A 20,809-nucleotide genomic window follows, 5' to 3' on the forward strand; every position below is an offset into this window, starting at 1 on the left:
GGTCAGGGAGTGGAGGTGGGGTGATTTAGGGACTGGAGTTGTGAGGGGTAATTTTGTGGTGTGTGCTAAATCTGCTTCATCTTCCTATTTACTCCCACTCTACCTTGACCACTCTCAAAGTGTGTGTGTGTGTGTGTGTTTGAGAGAGAGATTGTGTGTGTCTTGGAGTATACTTGTAAATCAGTGTGTTAGTAAGTATGATGAGTGTATATCCGTGTAGACATACTTGGTGCACTCAGTCCCTCTAAACCCCTATCTCTGCCTGGTATTGGGTGATGTAACCCTCCCTTTGGGCCTGGTACACCACACGCACACACACACACCCTGGTACACCTTAATCCGTCTCCCCTCCCAGATCAATGTTATCGACCTTCGCTCCTCACCACTCCCTGGCTCATCTGTCACTGCAGGGGTCCTGTCTGAGGTCCCATCACTCATGGCCAAGGCTTTTTAAGGCTTAAATCACACTCACACTAGCAAAGACACACACTGAACACACAATGAACACGCACAAACAGACTTGCACATGCACACACACACACAGATATTCAGATATTTACACACAAACGCACACACCCTATCTTTCTCCAATTCTCTATACCTCTCCCTCTATTCCTCCCACTCTATTCCCTACACTCTCTCTGACTGTATTTTTAGCCCCCTGCCTGTCACACTATCATGCTTACCACAGCACTTTCTCCCTAAGATCAGACCACACCGGGAATGAAAACTCATACAGAGATATCGCCTTACCTTTGCCTTTCTTACTCCTCAGTACAGAACTACTGGACACACACACTCTCACAACCTCTGCTCTGAGGCATATACAGAAAACATGGGCTCCAACAACAAGAAATATGCTCAAACGATATTTGTATGTGTCTGAGGCTTCATCCTAGGATCAGGGATGAAATATTGGGTGTGGCTCCCCACCACCCTGCTCCCTCCCTCCCTCTCACCATCCCCTCTCCTCAGCTAGCTAGCTGCACCAACCCTCCCATCCATCTTCCCCTTTCTCCTCCTCTTTCCCTGCCCTTCCATTTCTCTCTCTCTCTCTCTTTCTCATGCTTTGTCTCTCTCTCCTCTCTTGCGTTGTCTCTCTCCTCTGTCCTCTGCCTCAGCTTCTGCTTACAGCCATGCCTGGCAATCTAACTCACGTAAGTGATGCTCCTCTCTTTCTCTTCTCCCATTATAAGGCATTATACTGTTCTACATCAGTTAATGCCACGTTATAATGATGTGCTTATTAAACTAGTGGTGCTGTATTAGTAGGAGTACAGTATCCCTCTACTACGATATGTTATCTAATCCCCTGCCCGACCACTCTGCTAACCATATGTACTTGTTATATACAGGCAGTATCTACCCATACACTTAATAGTTTTGTTTCATTATGTAGTTCTTAGTATGAAGCCCAATGGTGGCGTTCACCCATGGTGTGTGTTATTCTGATGAACATCCCCCTCTATGGGTGACAAGCTGACGTTGCACTGAGGGAATGACAGTGCAGTGGACTCTACACATCAAGTCCTGTGTCTTTTCCCTCACCTGTAATCTGTCCCCTTCCTCTCTCTCTCCAGTACGCTTTGCCCCCTACCGCCCCCCGGATATCGCCCTCAAGCCTCTTCTGTTCGAGGTGCCCAGCCTGACAGCTGATTCGCTCTTCACCGGGAGGGAGTGGCTCTTCCAGGAAGTGGACGCCCGTCTTCATGGCGACGACTCGGCAGCCAATCGAGGTGTGGTTGTCGTGGGCAATGTGGGCTTCGGCAAGACTGCCATCATCTCCCGCCTGGTGGCACTCAGCTGCCACGGCAACCGCATGAGGCAGATCGCCTCGGACAGCCCCCACGCCTCGCCCAAACGTATGCTTATACCGTCCTACAGGAGTGTGTGTGTATAACAATGCTGGCTGCTGCTAGAAGGGCCTGTTGTACTGGGCAGTGGTGGAAAAAGTACCCAATAGTCATACTTGAGTAAAGGTATATAGATACCTTCATAGAAAGTTACTCAAGTGAAAGTCATCCAGTAAAATACTCCTTGAGTAAAAGTATTTGGTTCTAACTTTACTTAAGTATCAAAAGTAAATGGAATTGGTAAAAGTAACATAAGTAAAAGTATAAATCATTTTAAATTCCTTATATTAAGCAAACCATATGGTACCATTTTCTTGTTTTTAAAATGTAGATAGCCAGGGGTACACTCAGACATAATTTACAAACATAATGCATTTGTGTTTAGTGAGTCTGCCAGATCAGAGGCAGTAGGGATGACCATGTGTTCTCTTGATAAGCGTGTGAATTTGACCATTTTCCTGTCCTGCTAAGCATTCAGCATGTAACGAGTACTTTTGGGTGTCAGGGAAAATGTATGGAGTAAAAAGTATATTATTTTGGGGGGGGAATGTAGTGGAGTAAAAGTTGTCAAAAATATGAATAGTGAAGTACAGATACCCCCCAAAAATACTTTAGTATTTTAAAGTCATTAGACACTGGGCGTGTGTCTTAAGATGCGTATAAAAAGCATTCGTGTCTGTAAATAATGCATACAGTAAATGCACTCAACTCCCTCCTCTCTCTTCCCCCCTCTCACACTCTCTCTCGCTCTCTCTCCCTCCCTCCCTCCCTCTCGCTCTCTCACTCACTCTCTCACTCTCTCTCAGATGGAGAGACCCTGCCACTCACCCAGCCCCAGCACTCCCATGGCACCCTGGGGGGCAGCTGCCCTGGCACCCCCGAGATGAGGAGACGCCAGGAGGAGGCTTTACGGCGGCTCGCCTCACAGGTACAGTACTACTACACCACCACACCACTCAGTAGTCTTAAGTACCATTCAAAACCCCCTGACTGGGTGGGTGAATCCTTGCTAAGAGGTACATGTCTGGTTTACACTATGTTCTATTTTTATTTGAACGTTCTACACCGGTGTGCCTTACTGAACGTGGCCCGGATTCAACTAATTAACTGGTCATTGAGACATTGCTAAGGGGGAAGGTGTGTTGATGCTGTCAAAGCCTGCTCACCTGCTCCTTTGTTCTTCAGTGTCAGCAGCTTTTTCCTACAGCGTCTCTGGTCTGGTAACTGTCTCTGCCCTCTGACCTCCTTGTGGCCTTGTTCTCTCCCTTCTCACTCTATTATTCATTCTCTCTATCCGCTGCCGCTCTTCTCTCATTCTCTCCATTATCTGCATTCTGTTCATTCTACATCCTTTTCTCTCTCCATGCTCTCTCCCTATGTCCTTAACCCATCCTGTCTAGCAACACTGATGCTAATGTCTTCCTTTATTCACTTAGCACTCTCTCTCTCCCTCTTCCTCCATCCACTGTCAACTCCTGCTATCCAATCTGGCTCTTCATTCTGTCTCTTTTTCTCTGTCTATCTCTCTCTCCATTCCATTTTCATGACTGGTGGTGTTGTGCAGACACAGCAGAAAAACAAAAGGGTAGCTCTCACTCCCCCCCATCTCTCTCTCTTCTGTCTCTATCTTGTTTCCTCTGTCTCTCTGTGCTATGGCCTAATGAAATATGCATAGGCCCAGGGAGCAGTGTTCCAGCCGAGCCATTAGATCCCCTTAGCGGCCACATGTATTCTTAATGATAGCCTGCTCCAGTGGTTGACCCACACACACACTTTCTACACACACTTTACACACCCACACTACACACAACTCTACCACACACAAGCATCACAAATACTACACACATCCCTGTGGATGTCAGTTGCCAGAAGTATACAGCTATGAATCTGTGTATGACCTTCGGAGTGAAGCTCTCTAATCTAGTCTGAAATGTTCCTGAGGGAAGCTTTACGTTGGAGCCAGTCTTCAGCACTCCAAGTCCACTCTATCCAAGGCGGCGCTGTATTATACTGTACATTCAACTACAGATCTAGGATCAGACTGCCTAACCTTATCCAACAAGGGGGTTAAAAATGATCTGATCCTGGACCATTTCACCACCCCCAGGGTCTTAGTGCCAGTCAACTCCTCTGACACACTAGAGACAAAGACCTGACAGTCACAACAAGCTACACAGCCACCTCTTCAATGAATAATGTAACATGGTATTGTTTTTCAACAATGTTTTAATGAAGCCTCAATCTGTAGCTGTGCTTCAGTCTGCTTTAACTCTCTTGTGTCATAAAGATAATAGTGGTTAGTTGGCACAGAATGTCACCTAGGCCTGTTTGGTTCGTGTTTTATTTGATTGTTATGTGCTGAAGATTCAAGACGGAATATATTTGTGTGGGTTGTTTTGCACCCTCTTCAAATCCAATTTTTTTGGTCACATACACATGTTTAGCAGATGTTATTGCATGTGTAGCGAAATGCTTGTGGATTCAGTTAAATGTACCTCTCTCTTTGGAAAAATAAAGTGTGATAATCAGAGATATCTAGATAAAATTTAAAAAATTCAATTTCAATGGGATCACCTATATAAAAGTAATCTTTAAAAAAAAATGTTATCTCACTTACACTCTCTATCGCCCCCAGGTGGTGGCATACCACTACTGCCAGGCGGACAATGCATACACGTGCCTGGTGCCGGAGTTTGTCCACAACGTGGCGGCTCTGCTGTGCCGGGCACCCCAGCTCATGGCCTACAGGGAGCAGCTGCTACGGGAGCCCCACCTGCAGAGCACCCTCAGTCTGCGCTCCTGTGTCCAGGACCCCCTCAATGCCTTCAGGAGGGGCGTGCTGGAGCCCCTCGACGTCCTGCACAGAGGTCAGGGGTGTTCAAGGTTTTATGGAACTGCACAGGAGCTGTACATTTGATAAATTGTTATTTTCGCTCAGGGTTTCTGCCAGCTCCATTCATGTTTTCCAAAAAACAACAAAATGCCCCATCTCAGTAGTTAATAGTAAATTCTTTCCACTCCTTGTCCTGATAAACAACCTTGTTGTCTTTGTGTTCATCAGAGAGGAAGATAGCGTGTGAGGAGGACCTGATCATTCTAGTAGACGGGCTGAATGAGGCAGAGTTCCACAAGCCGGACTACGGCGACACCATCACCTCCTTCCTGTGTAAGACCATGGAACGCTTTCCTCCCTGGCTCAAACTGGTGGTCACCGTCAGGACCTCCCTACAGGAGATCACACATCCCCTCCCGTTCCACCGTATCTCTCTTGACCGCCTGGAGGAGAATGATGCCATAGACCAGGACCTGCAGGTAGGGTTCAGGTTTACACCAAACCATCTGTCTGACGTCTTTACTCTCTGATAGTCATCCCTCACTTCAACCTCAATCATTGTAGTAAAAGTAGTCAACCGTGATTTAAAACGATTCTCAACTATTGTGATAAAAGCGGTCATGGTGATAGTATTACACCCCCCCCAAGTTATCATGATGCTGAACTCCTTTTTCTTCCCGACCTGCAGGGCTACCTGCTGCAGAGGATACAGGGCAGTGCTGAGATCCAGAGCAACGTGTCTCTCAACGGGCGTCTGGACAATGCAGCCTTCGCCAAGCTGAGCACCCACCTCAAGGCCCTGAGCCGCGGCTCCTACCTCTACCTGAAGCTGACGCTGGACCTCATCGAGAAGGGCTACCTGGTGCTCAAGAGCTCCAGCTTCAAGGTGAGTCTGTTTCTCAGTCCTGGAGCTATATACTGTATGTCTCTCAAGGTTTTTGCTTGTGTTCCATACTCTGCCTGTTTGTCTGTTTATCTCTCTCTGAAAGTTTTTATGATGTTTCCTTACAAAACTGACCCGAGGTGTTTCTCCATGTCTCCCCCCAGGTGGTGCCGGTGAGCCTGGCTGAGGTGTACCTGCTGCAGCTCAACATGCGTTTCCCCACCCAGTCGTCCTTCGAGCGTGCTCTCCCCCTGCTCAACGTGGCCGTGGCCTCCCTCCACCCCCTCACGGACGAGCAGGCGTATGGGGCAGTGAATGCTGGTGCCGTGCGAGGCCCCGCCCTGGACTGGGAAGACTTCCAGGGGAGACTGGAGCTGCTGTCGCCCTTCCTGGTGCGGAGGAGGGACGGAACACGTATGTTCACACACCCCTCCTTCAGGGAGTGGCTCATCTGGAGGGAGGACGGGGAGAAGACCAAGTTCCTCTGTGACCCGAGGTAGGGAGACACTGGTCCCCTGAGAGGAACAAACAGACCCTCTGCAAAGCCAGTGTGTACCTGGAACATCAATGTTTAAAGCTTGAATTTGTGGAGCTTTCTGTTTTTAATTTCTCTCCCTCTCTCTACATTTTATCTTTCTCCACTTTCCCTCTTTTCTTCCTCCCTTCTCCTCCTCGCCATCTCTCTGTCACTGTAGGAGTGGCCACACGCTCCTGGCCTTCTGGTTCTCACGTCAGGAGGGCAAACTGAACCGGCAGCAGACCATAGAGCTGGGCCACCACATCCTCAAAGCACACATCTTCAAGGTAACGACACACCACCACAAAATCACTACAGCATGCTAGCACACCTCCAACATCTGGGTCAATAGGTTCTACCCACTGTGCAGTAACACTGTTGTTGATATTACTGTTATCTTCTCCACAGGGCCTGAGTAAGAAGGTTGGGGTCTCCTCGTCAGTCCTGCAGGGGCTGTGGGTCTCTTACAGCACAGAGGGGCTCTCCACTGCTCTGGCCTCACTGAGGAACCTTTACACACCCAACATCAAGGTACTGGACACACTCTCACCAGCAGTGGCCTAACCAAAGCACTATTACATTACATGTTTGGTGTATTGGTTATATGTCTGACACTCCTCCCTCTAGGTGAGCCGTTTGTTGGTCCTAGGCGGTGCCAACGTTAACTACCGTTCTGAGGTTCTGAACAACGCCCCATTGCTGTGTGTCCACGCCCACCTGGGCTACGCGGAGACAGCCGGCCTGCTGCTGGAGAACGGAGCGCACGTAGACGGGGAGTCCGACAGCGGCCTCACCCCGCTGGGCTACGCCGCCGCCGCTGGACACCTGTCCATCGTCACTGCGCTCTGCGCATGCAAGGCCAAGGTCAGGGACCAACCACCACTACTGTGCATACCTTCACTTTGGCAATTGAGGTTTATTACAACAGCATTATGATGCATTTACACAACACGATATAACTCTCTGGTAGCAAAATGTACCAATAGGTATTTTTGAACACTGTCTGCATGTGACGTCTGTGTGTGTGCATGTGTATAATGACCCTCGCTCTCCCTGTGTGTAGGTGGACCACCTGGACAGGAACGGTCAGTGTGCGCTGGTGCACGCTGCACTGCGAGGACACCTGCAGGTGGTCAAGTTCCTGATGCAGAGTGACTGGAACCCTGACGGACAGCCCCAAGGAGCCTTCACCAAGAGTCACGCTGTCCAGCAGGCCCTTATAGCAGGGGCCAGCATGGGATACACAGAGGTACACACGCATGTGCACACACACACACACACACACACACATCGTACACACACTAAGTCTGAATGTTGTCTCCTGTACAGATCGCCTCTTACCTATTGGACCTGCCAGAGAAGGATGAGGAGGAGGAGGAGCGAGCACAGATCAACAACTTTGACACACTCTGGGGAGAGACTGGTACGTGTTGTATTAGTTTGTTTGTATGTATCAAAGTCTGTGGAATGCTTTTACCCACACTGACCCTGGCTTCTCCCTCTCCCACTGTAGCTCTGACTGCAGCAGCAGGCAGGGGGAAGCTGGATGTGTGCAGGCTGCTGTTGGAACAAGGGGCAGCAGTTGGACAGCCTAACCGCCGGGGCATCGTGCCTCTCTTCAGCGCTGTGCGCCAGGGACATTGGCAGGTGGGTGGGCACTTTTGAATTTCTCACCCATTTATTATTTCAAGTCACCAAGCCATGCAACTTGAATTTGAAATATTAAAATACACTACTAGCAATGATAGAGAACAATGGTGACAAAAAATACTAACGTAGCTATATGCTATCTGGTTTCTTCCTCCTCAGATAGTGGACCTGCTGTTGAACCATGGAGCTGACGTCAACATGGCAGACAAGCAGGGCCGCACGCCCCTCATGATGGCCTCCTCAGAGGGCCACCTCGGCACAGCGGAGTTCCTACTGGCACAAGGTCAGAGTTCAGTTCATCCTCAACATCACCACCACCCACTCTACTACTCTCATTGGTTCAGAGTACCTAGTGTAAAAGTGCAAAGGCAACTGCAAGTGTAGGTTTGACTTGCACATGGGCAACATGTAGCAAATACATAAAGTATGTGTAATATTTAGTAATGGACAAAAACAGCTGCCAAGTCGCCATGTTATGACCCTGGCTGTCATGGAAACATGACTTTTAACCCCCTCTTGCAGGTGCGTCTCTGGCCCAGATGGACAAGGAAGGTCTGACTGCTCTGAGCTGGGCGTGTCTGAAGGGGCACATGCCATTGGTGCGCTGCCTGGTTGAGAGGGGCGCGGCCACCGCCCACGCCGATAAGAGTGGACGCACCCCCCTGGACCTGGCCTCTTTCTACGGAGACTCAGAAGTGGTAAGTGGTCGCTGGTCGCCACGTTGATGACCTCCCCATGGCAGTGCAGCACGGAGAAAGTTCACTGTTGTTGATTGGAATAAGTACCTGAAGGTAGAATGCTCTTCTGTTCTTTCTCTCCTCCTCCTCTTCATTTTCCCCCTCAAATTCTCTTCATCCTTTAACTCCCATCTTCCCTCTCTTGTCTGTCTGTCTCCAGGTGCAGTATCTGGTGGACCACGGGGCGATGATAGAGCATGTGGACTACAGTGGGATGCGACCTCTGGACCGGGCCGTGGGCTGCAGGAACACCTCTGTGGTGGTGGCTCTGCTCAAGAAGGGAGCCAAGATGGGTACGAACTGACTAGAGGTCACTAGTCACACACAGATTTAAAAACACTGGTGTAAAGGACTGTCTTCTAATTGTGCAATATTGTTCTACTTTAGCTTCAGTGGTTTAGCTACAACTTTAGTCAGTTACAGTTCTATTCAGTATACTGGTGTTTCCCCTCGGTAGGACTATAGTGACCATTGACTCCTAGAATGTTGTCAACTACTACCTGAATCTCTTCCCTATGTGGTTTGGTGCTCACCAAGGCTTCGCCATGCCTTCCTCCCCAGGCACCACTAACCCCCCTCCTCTGTTTCCACCATGTTTATAATGGTGGATGTGAGGCCCCTCCCTCTGCTCCTACTGCTGCTGACATTGCTGTTGCACCTTTTTCTTTTGCTGACACACTTTTTTTGGCCACAGCTTCTCACTTCTGCCTCTTTCTGTTCTTTTCTTCATCTCACTCCCTCCCTACTCACTCACTCCCTCCTCCCTACTCACTCACTCCCTCCTCCCTACTCACTCACTCCCTCCCTCCTCCCTACTCACTCACTCCTCCCTCCTCCCTACTCACTCACTCCTCCCTCCCTACTCACTCCTCACCCTACTCACTCCCTCCCTCCTCCCTACTCACTCACTCCCTCCCTCCCTACTCACTCACTCCCTCCCTACTCACTCACTCCCTCCCTCCTCCCTACTCACTCACTCCCTCCCTCCTCCCTACTCACTCACTCCCTCCCTCCTCCCTACTCACTCACTCCCTCCCTCCTCCCTACTCACTCTCACTCCTCCCTCCTCCTACTCACTCACTCCCTCCCTCCTCCTACTCACTCACTCCCTCCCTCCTCCCTACTCACTCACTCCCTCCCTCCCTCCTCACTCACTCACCCCTCCCCCTACTCACTCACTCCCTCCCTCCCTCCTCCCTACTCACTCCCTCCCTCCCTCCCTCCTCCCTACTCACTCACTCACTCCCTCCCTCCCTACTCACTCACTCACTCCCTCCCTCCCTACTCACTCACTACTCCTCCCTCCCTCCCTACTCACTCACTCCCTCACTCCTCCTCCTCCCTCCTCCCTACTCACTCCTCCTCCCTCCTCCTCCCTCCCTCCCTCCCTCCCTCCTCCCTACTCACTCACTCCTCCCTCCCTCCTCCTCCTACTCACTCCCTCCTCCTCCTCAATCCTCCCTCCCTCCTCCTCCTCCCTCCCTCCCTCCCTCCTCACTCACTCCCTCCCTACTCCTCTACTCCCTCCCTCCCTCCCTCCTCCTACTCACTCACTCCCTCCCTCCTCCCTACTCACTCACTCCCTCCCTCCTCCTTCCTTCCTCCCCTACTCACTCACTCCTCCCTCCTCCCTACTCACTCACTCACTCCTCCCTCCCTCACTCCTCCCTCCCCTCCTCCCTACTCACTCACTCCTCCTCCTCCCTACTCACTCACTCCCTCCCTCCTCCCTACTCACTCACTCCCTCCCTCCTCCCTACTCACTCACTCCCTCCCTCCCTCCCTCCTCCCTCCCTCCCTCCCTCCTTCCTCCTCCTACTCCTACTCCCTCCCTCCTCCCCCTACTCACTCCTCCTCCTCCCTACTCACTCACCTCCCTCCCTCCCTCCCTCCCTCCTCCCTACTCACTCATCCCTCCCTCCTCCCTACTCACTCACTCCCTCATCCCTCCCTCCTCCCTACTAACTCACTCACTCCCTCCCTCCCTCCTCCCCACTCACTCACTCCTCCCTCCTCCCCACTCACTCCCTCCCTCCCTCCTCCCCACTCACTCACTCCCTCCCTCCTCCCCACTCACTCACTCCCCTCCCTCCCTCCTCCCCACTCACTCACTCACTCCCTCCCTCCTCCCCACTCCCTCCCTCCCTCCTCCCTACTCACTCACTCCCTCCCTCCTCCTACTCACTCACTCCCTCCCTCCTCCCCCTACTCACTCACTCCCCTCCCCCTCCTCCCTACTCACTCACTCCCTCCCTCCCTCCTCCCTACTCACTCCTCCCTCCCTCCCTCCTCCTCCCTCCTCCCTACTCACTCCTCCTCCCTCCCTCCTTACTCACTCACTCCCTCCCTCCCTCCCCCTACTCCTCCTCCCTCCTCCCTAATCACTCACTCCCTCCCTCCTCCTCCCTACTCACTCACTCCCTCCCTCCCTCCTCCCTACTCACTCACTCCTCCCTCCTCCTCCCTACTCACTCACTCCCTCCCTCCCTCCTCCCTACTCACTCACTCCCTCCCTCCTCCTAAACTCACTCCCTCCCTCCTCCCTACTCACTCACTCCCTCCCTCCTCCCTACTCACTCCTCCCTCCCTCCTCCTACTCACTCACTCACTCCCTCCTCCCTACTCACTCCTCACTCCCTACTCACTCACCCTCCTCCCTCCTCACTCCCTCCTCCTCCTCCCTCCTCCTCCCTCCTCCCTACTCACTCCTCACTCCCTCCCTCCACTCCTCCCTCCTCTCCCTCTAACTCACTCCTCCCTCCTCCCTACTCACTCCCTCCTCCTCACTCCCTCCTCCCTCCCTCCTCCCCCTACTCACTCCTCCTCCCTCCCTCCCTCCTCCTCCTACTCACTCCTCCTCCCCCTACTCACTCCTCCCTCCCTCCCTACTCACTCCCTCCTCCCTCCTCCCTACTCACTCCTCCTCCCTCCTCCCTACTCACTCACTCCCTCCCTCCTCCCTACTCACTCACTCACTCCCTCCTCCCTACTCCTCCTCCTCCCTCCTCCTCCTCACTCACTCACTCCCCCTCCTCCTCCTCACTCCTCCCTCCTCCCTACTCACTCACTCACTCCTCCCTCCCTCCTCCCTACTCACTCACTCCCTCCCTCCCTCCCTCCTCCCTACTCACTCCTCCTCCCTCCTCCCTACTCACTCACTCCTCCCTCCTCCCTCCCTACTCACTCACTCCCTCCTCCCTACTCACTCCTCCCTCCCTCCTCCCTACTCACTCACTCACTCCCTCCCTACCCTCCTCTCCTCCTCACTCCTCCTCCCCCTCCTCCTCCTCCCTCCCTCCTCCCTCCTCACTCCTCACTCCCTCCTCCTCCCTCCTCACTCACTCACTCCTCCCTCCTCCTCCCTCACTCACTCACTCCCTCCTCCCTCCCTCCCACTCCCTCCTCCTACTCCTCCCTCCCTCCTCCCCACTCACTCACTCCCTCCCTCCTCCCTACTCACTCACTCCTCCCTCCCTCCCTACTCACTCACTCCCCTCCTCCTCCCCTCACTCACTCCTCCCTCCCTCCTCCTCCTCCTCCTCCCTCCCTCCTCCTCACTCCTCCCTCCCTACTCACTCACTCCCTCCCTCCTCCCTACTCACTCACTCCCTCCCTCCCTCCCTACTCACTCCTCCCTCCCTCCCTCCCCCTCACTCACTCACCTCCCTCCCTCCCCCCTCACTCCCTCCCTCCTCCCTCCTCCCCACTCACTCCTCCCTCCCTCCTCCCCACTCACTCACTCACTCCCTCCCTCCCTCCTCCCCACTCACTCACTCACTCCCTCCCTCCTCCTCCACTCCCTCCCTCCCTCCTCCTCCCTACTCACTCATCTCCCTCCTCCTCCTCACTCACTCCTCCCTCCCCTCCTCCCTACTCACTCCTCCTCCCTCCCTCCTCCCTACTCAATCTCCCTCCCTCCCTACTCACTCATCCCTCCTCCCTACTCACTCCTCCCTCCCTCCCTCCTTACTCACTCACTCCCTCCCTCCCTCCCCCTACCACTCACTCCTCCTCCCTACTCACTCACTCCTCCCTCCCTCCTCCCTACTCACTCACTCCTCCCTCCCTCCTCCCTACTCACTCACTCCCTCCCTCCCTCCTCCCTACTCACTCACTCCCTCCCTCCCTCCTCCCTACTCACACTCACTCCCTCCTCCTAAACTCACTCACTCCCTCCCTCCTCCCTACTCACTCACTCCCTCCTCCCTACTCACTCACTCCTCCCTCCTCCTACTCACTCACTCCTCCCTCCTCCCTACTCACTCCCTCCTCCCTACTCACTCCCCTCATCCCTCCTCACTCACTCACTCCCTCCTCACTCACTCACTCACTCCTCCCTCCTCCCTACTCACTCACTCACTCCCTCCCTACTCACTCACTCACTCCCTCCTCCCTACTCACTCACTCACTCCCTCCTCCCTACTACTCCTCCTCCCTACTCACTCCCCTCCTCCCTACTCACTCCCTCCTCCCTACTCACTCCCTCCTCCCTACTCACTCCCTCCTCCCTACTCACTCCCTCCTCCCTACTCACTCACTCACTCCTCCCTAAATCACTACTCACTCACTCCTCCCTACTCACTACTCACTCCCTCCTCCCTACTCACTCACTCACTCCCTCCTCCCTACTCACTCACTCACTCCTCCTCCCTACTCACTCACTCACTCCTCCTCCCTACTACTCACTCACTCCCTCCTCCCTACTCACTCACTCACTCACTCACTCACTCCTCCTCCCTACTCACTCACTCACTCACTCCCTCCTCCCTACTCACTCACTCACTCCCTCTCCTCCCTACTCACTCACTCACTCCCTCCTCCCTACTCACTCACTCAATCCTCCTCCACTCACCACTCCTCCCTCCTCCCTACTCACTCACTCACTCCTCCTCCCTACTCACTCACTCACTCCCCTCCTCCCTACTCACTCACTCACTCCCTCCCTCACTCCTCACTCCCTCCTCACTCACTCACTCACTCCCTCCTCCCTACTCACTCACTCACTCACTCCTCCTCCCTACTCACTCACTCACTCACTCCTCCCTCCCTCCTCACCACTAAATAAATCCTCCCTACTCACTCACTCCCTCCCTCCTCCCTACTCACTCACTCCTCCCTCCTCCCTACCTCACTCACTCACTCCCTCCCTCCCTCCCTACTCACTCACTCCTCCTCCCTCCCCCTACTCACTCACTCCTCCCTCCTCCCTACTCACTCACTCACTCCCTCCTCCTCACTCACTCACTCCTCCTCCCTCCCTACTCACTCACTCCCTCCCTCCCTACTCACTCACTCCTCCTCCCTCCCTACTCACTCACTCCTCCCTCCTCCCTACTCACTCCTCCCCTCCCTCCTCCTAATCACTCACTCACTCACTCACTCCCCCTCCTCCTCCCTACTCACTCACTCACTCCCTCCCTCCCTCCCTACTCACTCACTCACTCCTCCCTCCCTCCTACTCACTCACTCACTCCCTCCTCCCTACTCACTCACTCACTCCCTCCTCCCTACTCACTCACTCACTCCCTCCTCCCTACTCACTCACTCACTCCCTCCTCCCTACTCACTCACTTTTCACTTTCTCACTTTCACACACACACACACACACACTCTCTCTCTTGGTTCCTCTATTTGGGTTGGTTACATTATGTTTCCTCTCATTTCACCCACCTAACTCCCTTCTCTAACCTGTCACTCATAACCCTGGCTCCGCCCCCTCTCCGTAATCAGGATATCAGACTCTTCCCAGTCGACCCCGAGGTAACACACAGTTTGCCCTCTCTCTGTATACATCTCTGATCTCACTCTCTCATCCTCTTTTTTTACCCTCCTTTCTCTTTATATGTGGCTTTGTGAAGTGAGCCAACCATTCAAGTCATCCATTGCCCGATAAGAGATTGTGACACAAACACCACAAGGCCCACAGTCCATGCATTCCCCCTGCTGGTGGGAAGCCATAAATGCATGTGTGAACCCCCTCTGCTCTGGCATGGCTTGTGCTTGCCTGTCCCCCGTACACATAGCATGCAGAATAACACAGAATAACTCTGGCTAATAATGAGATATTATTGTATATTCATGTTGGGTGAGATTGGCATTGGCGCATAAATAAGTTGATCGTTTTCCCAGTGGCTTTACTAGAGATTAAGTTATTGATTCTGTACTTGAGTCAGATCCTTCCTGCACCAGGTATGACATCAATATCTATGTATCCATCTGTTAGCTGAGCGCTTAAATGGCACATGCAGGGGCAAAGAAACCCGAAACCTGTCTGTCTCAGTAAGTCACGCCATATTTATCTTGGGTAGAGCTTCATCATCATCTCGACCTCTCAACTGGTTTCGCTCCACTCCGAGGTGAAGTTGCCCCTACCTACAGATCTAGGATCAGTTTGCTCTCTCCAAATGCTAACGTAAACCATTAATGGAGGGGAAAAACAAAACAGACCTTAGATCAGCGTCTAGGGGCAACTTCACCCTACTCCTTTCTGTCTTGTCCTTCTCATTGTCGGTCCTTGTACTCTGAGACACGCTCCCTCTTCCTGTCATTGCCACCCTCTCTCCTCCGGCCACTTCCCGTTACCCATCATGCCCCCTGCTGTCTCCCGCCAGGTCCGGCCACCTGGGCCATGGCCACCTCCAAACCCGACATCATGATCGTCCTGCTCAGCAAGCTGATAGAGGAAGGAGATGGTTTCTACAAGGTCAGCCCTTCCTAGAATATAGCAATATAGCACAGTGGTCATTGAGGGTTACTGTTGTGGTGCCAAACTGTGCTAGTCTCTCGCCTTTCTGAGGGTTTTTTCTTCTACCCGTCCTGTAGAAAGGTAAAGTGAAAGAGGCGGCCCAGCGGTACCAGTACGCCTTAAAGAAGTTCCCCCGCGAGGGCTTCAGCGAGGACCTCAAGACCTTCAGAGAGCTCAAGGTGTCCCTCCTCCTCAACCTGTCCCGCTGTCGGAGGAAAATGAATGTGAGTGACACTCCACTGCACCCTCCTCTATCCCCTCACCCCACCTGGCTGTGACTGGAGCTGCTTTTTTTGCTTACACTCAACAGCATTACCATCTGCAAGGTTTACCAAGACATTACAATACAAAACAACTTTATTATCCCTCATTGGGATGTATGCTTGTTCATTGTGCTTACAATACAACAACCCAAACAAAGATATTTAGCTCCTCTGATAGATTATAAAACCGCACGTGGATTTAAGCAGTGTAAAAATATTGGTTTCAAAAGGTTGACAGCGATATTGTGCAAAAATGTACAGTAGATCAGACTTCAACATAATAGCTGAAGGTAAATCTCCCTCAACCATAGCCTCATCTAACCTAGGCCCATATCCCTGCATCTTCCATTCCCTTTTATAGTTTGCTTGGTTTTGGTTTGTGTTTGTAGCTCTGGTATCTTTAGAGGAGGTGCAAGGGGAGGTTGGTTTGGGTCAGAGCCATAGTGGCCAGCTGAGGTTCTAATGACAGAGCAGTGCAACAGCAGTTTCTGTGAGTGTGAATGTGTTTGTCTTTTGTGTTTGTATGTCTCTGAAAGTCTGTGTCCTGTGTTTGCTCATATCAATGTTTTTAATCGCTCAATTTACATGGTATCGTCATGGACTTGTGTATTATTTTTTATTTGTCAGTGTCGTCCATTTGTCTTTCTTTTTTTTTTTTCTTGGGTGTCTTCTATCTGAACCCAAGTTTCCATCGATCTCATCGACTCAGTTATTCACTTCTGTTTTACTCTGTATGGTTATATGTATGACTGATACAAGACTCCTGAATGACTCATGTTTGACTCTGTACATGGTTCTATGTACGACTCATCTATAACCTTTTTCCCATTAATCTCTTGACTCATTTGACTCACCTCTTGACTCATTTCTGACTCATGTACCGCTCCACGCGTGGCTCTGTGAATGACTGTCGGCCCTGTTGCTGTTGTTGCTTGCAGGACTTTGGGATGGCTGAGGAGTTTGCTACCAAGGCGCTAGAGTTGAAATCCAAATCGTACGAGGCCTTTTACGCCAGAGCCCGCGCCAAGCGCAGCAGCAGGTAACCGTAGCGACGGGGAGAACAGGGAGGCGGAGGCCTAGCGCAGAGTGAGCTCAGCCTTAGGATCCAATTGGGCCCTCTCATGTCACATGATCACCAGGTTTCCAATGCGCTGTAGACAGATGACTACAGGGGGACAGAGTTCATGAGCATTTTGGTCATGTTGAGTGGTTTTTATGTCTGCTTACACATCCTGTATCCCCTTAGCCCTATGACTTGTTCATTCTCTTGCTCATTGCCATGGCTCATTTTTTTATGTTTTACTTTGCCCGACTACTATGTGAGGGCAAGTAGTTTGAACAGTTGTGGTGCTGTCATTTTGACCACATGCTACTCCCTCAGTCTTTGGTTTCATGCTTTGTCGTGCTCATCTGTACCCCCTCCACCTCTCCTGCTCCTCCCTCATAATGCTTTCTCTTCTTTCTCAATCTCCCTCTTTTCTCTCTTGATATTCCCCTCTTCACCCCCTCGTGTATCCACCTCAGGCAGTTCCACGCAGCCCTGGAGGACCTGAATGAGGCCACCCTCCTTTGCCCCAACAATCGGGAGATCCAGCGCCTGCTGCAGAGGGTGGAGGAGGAGTGTCTTCAGTTCGAGGAGCAACAGGAGCTGGACCCTCCCCCATCCCCTCCCAGAGAGCAGGCCCCGCCTCCTCCCCAGTCCCTGGAGCCCCGCCTGGAGGACATGCAGCCAGTGCAGGACCTGTTTGAAGAGGACGAGGACTACCTGGAGCAGGACCTAGAGAGCCTCCCCATGGGCATGACTCCCGAGCCCCGCTCAAGTCCCTCTGGCCTGCCCCTCATCCAGAGCCTGCTGCCCTCCCCGGGCCACCGCAACTCGCCCTACCTCTCCGGAGGCCCCTCCATGGTCCAGGCTTTCGAGCTGCCCTCTAGCCCCCCTTCCATGTCCTCCCCCACGCGCCAAGACTACCAGTCCTCCTCCCCATCACTTTCCCCGACGCACCAGAGCTCCCACTACCGGCCTAGCCCTCCGCACACCTCCACAGCACACCAGGCTTCCGCTACGCAGTACAACTTCAGCCCACCACCTTCGCCTCTCCGCCGGGGGCAGTACCACGCCAGCCCCACCTCAGAGAGTGGAGGAGGTCTGTACCGGCCACAGTCGGCCTCAGCCCGCTACCAGTCGGAGCAGATACCCGGCCGGCCGAAGTCTCCACTGTCTAAGATGAGCAGCCAGCGCTCCTTCCAGCTGCCCTCCCAGCAGCAGCCTCCCCAGCAGGGCCAGTGGCTGCAGCCTGCCAAGGCCCAGATCGTACGCACCAACCAGCCCAGCTCCGCTGTGCACTCCAGTGCTGTGCTGGGCACCAGTGCCTACAGCCAGATGGCCCACTCCATGAGCACCCGCCTCCCCCCCGACCTGGCCGAGCTGGGGGACGGAGTGAATATATTCCCCAGTGCCCTGGAAGGGAGGCCCACGCTGCAGGTGCAGGCCAGCCTCAGTGCAGGAGCACTGTACCAACATGGTGGGATCCAGATGGTCCCAATGGAGGACGAGCTCCCCCAGCGGCCCTCCTCAGCTTACCGGCCTGGAGGTCCGCGCTACAGCCAGGCCCCCCAGATCAGCCGCAGCCAGTCGGCAGCGTACTACCCTGTCTCACCTCAGATGGAGATGGAGTTAGAGATGGAGCACCAGGCGGCGCTGGGATCACCGGAGAACCCCCACGGCCTGCGCCGACCTGTCAGTGCCACCAACGGAGAGCCAAAGCCACACGCACCCACTCCCCGGCCCCTCATGCACTCCCAGAGCGTAGGCCTCCGCTTCTCCCCCTCCAACACAAGCCTGGGTGGGGTCTCTGCAGCTAATCTAGCCCCAGGCTTCCGTGGCTCCACCTCAGCCCAGCAGATGGAAATCCCTCTACAGCTGTCCTACGAGGATGGTAGTGTCTACTGCGACGACCTCTCGCCTGTGTCTCCTCCGCAGGGCAGCGACATAAGGGTGGTGGGAGGGACGTACCCAGACAAGGCACTCCGCTCCAGAAACACACCTTTCATGGGCGTTGTCGACAAGACGGCGCGGACTCACCAGTACCTGCCACCACAACCGCAGACAATAGGGCGCTCCTGGGCCATCTCTTCCCTGGACACGGTAGTGACAAGCTCCACCACGTCTCCAGGGAACAATGGCCCTCAGCATGGCTACAGCCAACAGCCCAGCCTGGGACACATCGCCTACTACAACCGCACCAACAACGCCCACAACGGACACCTCCTGGACGATGACTACTACCAGCCGCCAGCTAACAGCTCACGGGACGGCAGGGCAGATGGCATGGGCCGTGTGAGCCAGGCGCCATCCTACCCAGACGTCAAGGTGGCCCGGACACTGCCTGTGGCCCAGGCCTACCAGGACAGCGAGTACATGCAGCACTCCAGGGACAGGCAGGGCCCCACGTCCCCCATCAAACCAAAGAGACCTTTCGTGGAGTCAAACGTTTAGGGAGGGACTGAGGGAGAGGACTGATAAGCCTGCAGATATTTTGATTTGCAATGACTTAGAGACAACCCCAAGTGTATGTGATGAGACTGGGAAGGCAACACTACTGCAGACAAACACATTTAAACACTCCTCCCATGCATCTTCTATGCCTCTGTCCTTCAAAGCCATTTACTATGGCTGAATACAAGAAAGCCTAAAACTGCAGTTTGCCAGGTGAATCCAACACCTCCAGTACTCCAGAATATGTTGGCATAGTCAGTGGAGGGGACAGGGATGATCCACAACTTTAGGAACTGGAGTCTGTTGGAAAAGCATGTAGGACTAATACCACACACCCTGACCTGGAAACGTCCAGATCTCAAGCAGGGGAGACTGCTGCCTGCCGTTTTCTCCCTGGCCCGGGATGGTCACACTCAAGCCATGGGCACTTCCCTGCTTAACCTGTTGAAGTCCAAACTCTCAATGCCTTCTTCAGAATAACTCAATAGAAGGCAGCCCTTCACTAAGATGACCATGTTCTCTGCTGTAAATGTGACTGAAAAGAGACTTCATACTTGTACATAGGAAAAGCAACACAAAAAAAGTAATATTTATCATTTAAGTTATGTTTGTAAATACATTATATATATTATTTCCATTGGATTGTATTTTTTTTCTCTTTGCTCAAGAAGTGATATTCAGCAGGCTTTGTGAAGCTTTTGGGAAACGGGCATTTCTTATTTTCCAATAACTTGAATGTTTCCTTTTACAGTTGAATTATCTCTACCAGCCAAATCTGCAGTTATTCAAACATAACACTGTACTACATACACTTTTGGCCGCTAAAGGGTCAAAGATGTTGGCAGCATGCACACATGACTTCAAATGACCCAAGTGGTCATTGAAGGACTATTTTTGTCCATCCATAAAACAATGGAAATTAGGTGGTCAGACGTTGTCTTCAATATAGAACAGAAATGGGTCCAAAGCTAATATTTAGGTTAAGGATGTAAACTGAGTTATCAATTGTTGTAGTCAGCCTATATATATTCAGAAATGTACAAAACAATCCAACGTCTGTCTACATTTTGGTTACACTTTCTTTACAGTGCATTTTCATGAAGCTAGATATGTTTTGAAAAAAATACACTGAAGAAAGGTGTCAAGACTAGATTATGATCTATACAAGGTTGTCAATTGTGATGGATTTCAGGCAACACCCTTTATCCCCTACTGACACTTAGTATGAACAACAGTTAAACAGATGAACCCCTTATCTGTGAAGTTTACATTGTCATTTACTGTAGTCTTCATTGTCATTTGTTACTTTAAAATGTCAAACATTTACGCTAACAGTTTCATTTGTAATTATTTACTGTGTATAGGTGGAGCCTCTGATCAGACTGTTCATAAACACTCCAACCAGGAAGTTAATGAGCCAGTTGATTGATATTAACAAGCGGTGCATCCAAAGGTTAACCCTACATCTCAGCCTGTTGCAGGAGGGACTTATCCCTACAGTCAATACCCTCTCATGTCTGGATTAACACCCATTTTAAATCAACTTTTTTTTTTTATATAGTTTGTGTAAATAGCTGTGCTGCATAGAAATGCATGTTTGTTCTCTGCTTACTCCCATGCTATAAACATGTAATATGTTTGTATAGCAGTTATCAATATTTGGAGAGGGAGGCAGAAAATCTTTTAAGTTTTTTGGGGCTTGCTGAGCAGAGTTCTGTGAGTTGGTGTTTTTGAAACGAAGGTAATAAGAAACATGCAATTGTAAAATGTACTTATTTAAAACTGGTTACATACTTCAAGGAAAATAAATGTGGGTCGGCTCTTACTTTTAA

At 52.1% G+C, this 20,809-nt stretch overlaps 1 protein-coding gene across 4 annotated transcripts in view; it reads left to right on the forward strand.

Annotated features, from left to right (window-relative positions):
- Positions 1-20,809, forward strand: part of LOC112225753 (protein TANC2) — a 145,353-nt gene extending 124,544 nt beyond the window's left edge. For 2 of the 4 annotated variants that reach the window (XM_042307448.1, XM_042307447.1), the window contains exons 9-28: positions 1,122-1,157; positions 1,581-1,862; positions 2,660-2,781; positions 4,489-4,720; positions 4,915-5,165; positions 5,375-5,572; positions 5,734-6,065; positions 6,265-6,373; positions 6,495-6,617; positions 6,714-6,950; positions 7,150-7,335; positions 7,416-7,509; positions 7,600-7,733; positions 7,896-8,019; positions 8,259-8,434; positions 8,634-8,766; positions 15,085-15,176; positions 15,296-15,442; positions 16,420-16,520; positions 17,006-20,809. In XM_042307448.1, the coding sequence (XP_042163382.1) occupies positions 1,122-1,157; positions 1,581-1,862; positions 2,660-2,781; positions 4,489-4,720; positions 4,915-5,165; positions 5,375-5,572; positions 5,734-6,065; positions 6,265-6,373; positions 6,495-6,617; positions 6,714-6,950; positions 7,150-7,335; positions 7,416-7,509; positions 7,600-7,733; positions 7,896-8,019; positions 8,259-8,434; positions 8,634-8,766; positions 15,085-15,176; positions 15,296-15,442; positions 16,420-16,520; positions 17,006-18,977 (5,081 nt within the window). In that variant the 3' untranslated portion in view covers positions 18,978-20,809. Of the gene's footprint in view, positions 1-1,121; positions 1,158-1,580; positions 1,863-2,659; positions 2,782-4,488; positions 4,721-4,914; positions 5,166-5,374; positions 5,573-5,733; positions 6,066-6,264; positions 6,374-6,494; positions 6,618-6,713; positions 6,951-7,149; positions 7,336-7,415; positions 7,510-7,599; positions 7,734-7,895; positions 8,020-8,258; positions 8,435-8,633; positions 8,767-14,203; positions 14,234-15,084; positions 15,177-15,295; positions 15,443-16,419; positions 16,521-17,005 lie in introns of all 4 variants that reach the window. The other 2 variants (XM_042307450.1, XM_042307449.1) reach the window with 2 other exon arrangements.

The sequence above is a fragment of the Oncorhynchus tshawytscha genome, linkage group LG27, assembly GCF_018296145.1.
Source record: "Oncorhynchus tshawytscha isolate Ot180627B linkage group LG27, Otsh_v2.0, whole genome shotgun sequence".
Classification (NCBI taxonomy): Eukaryota; Metazoa; Chordata; class Actinopteri; order Salmoniformes; family Salmonidae; genus Oncorhynchus; species Oncorhynchus tshawytscha.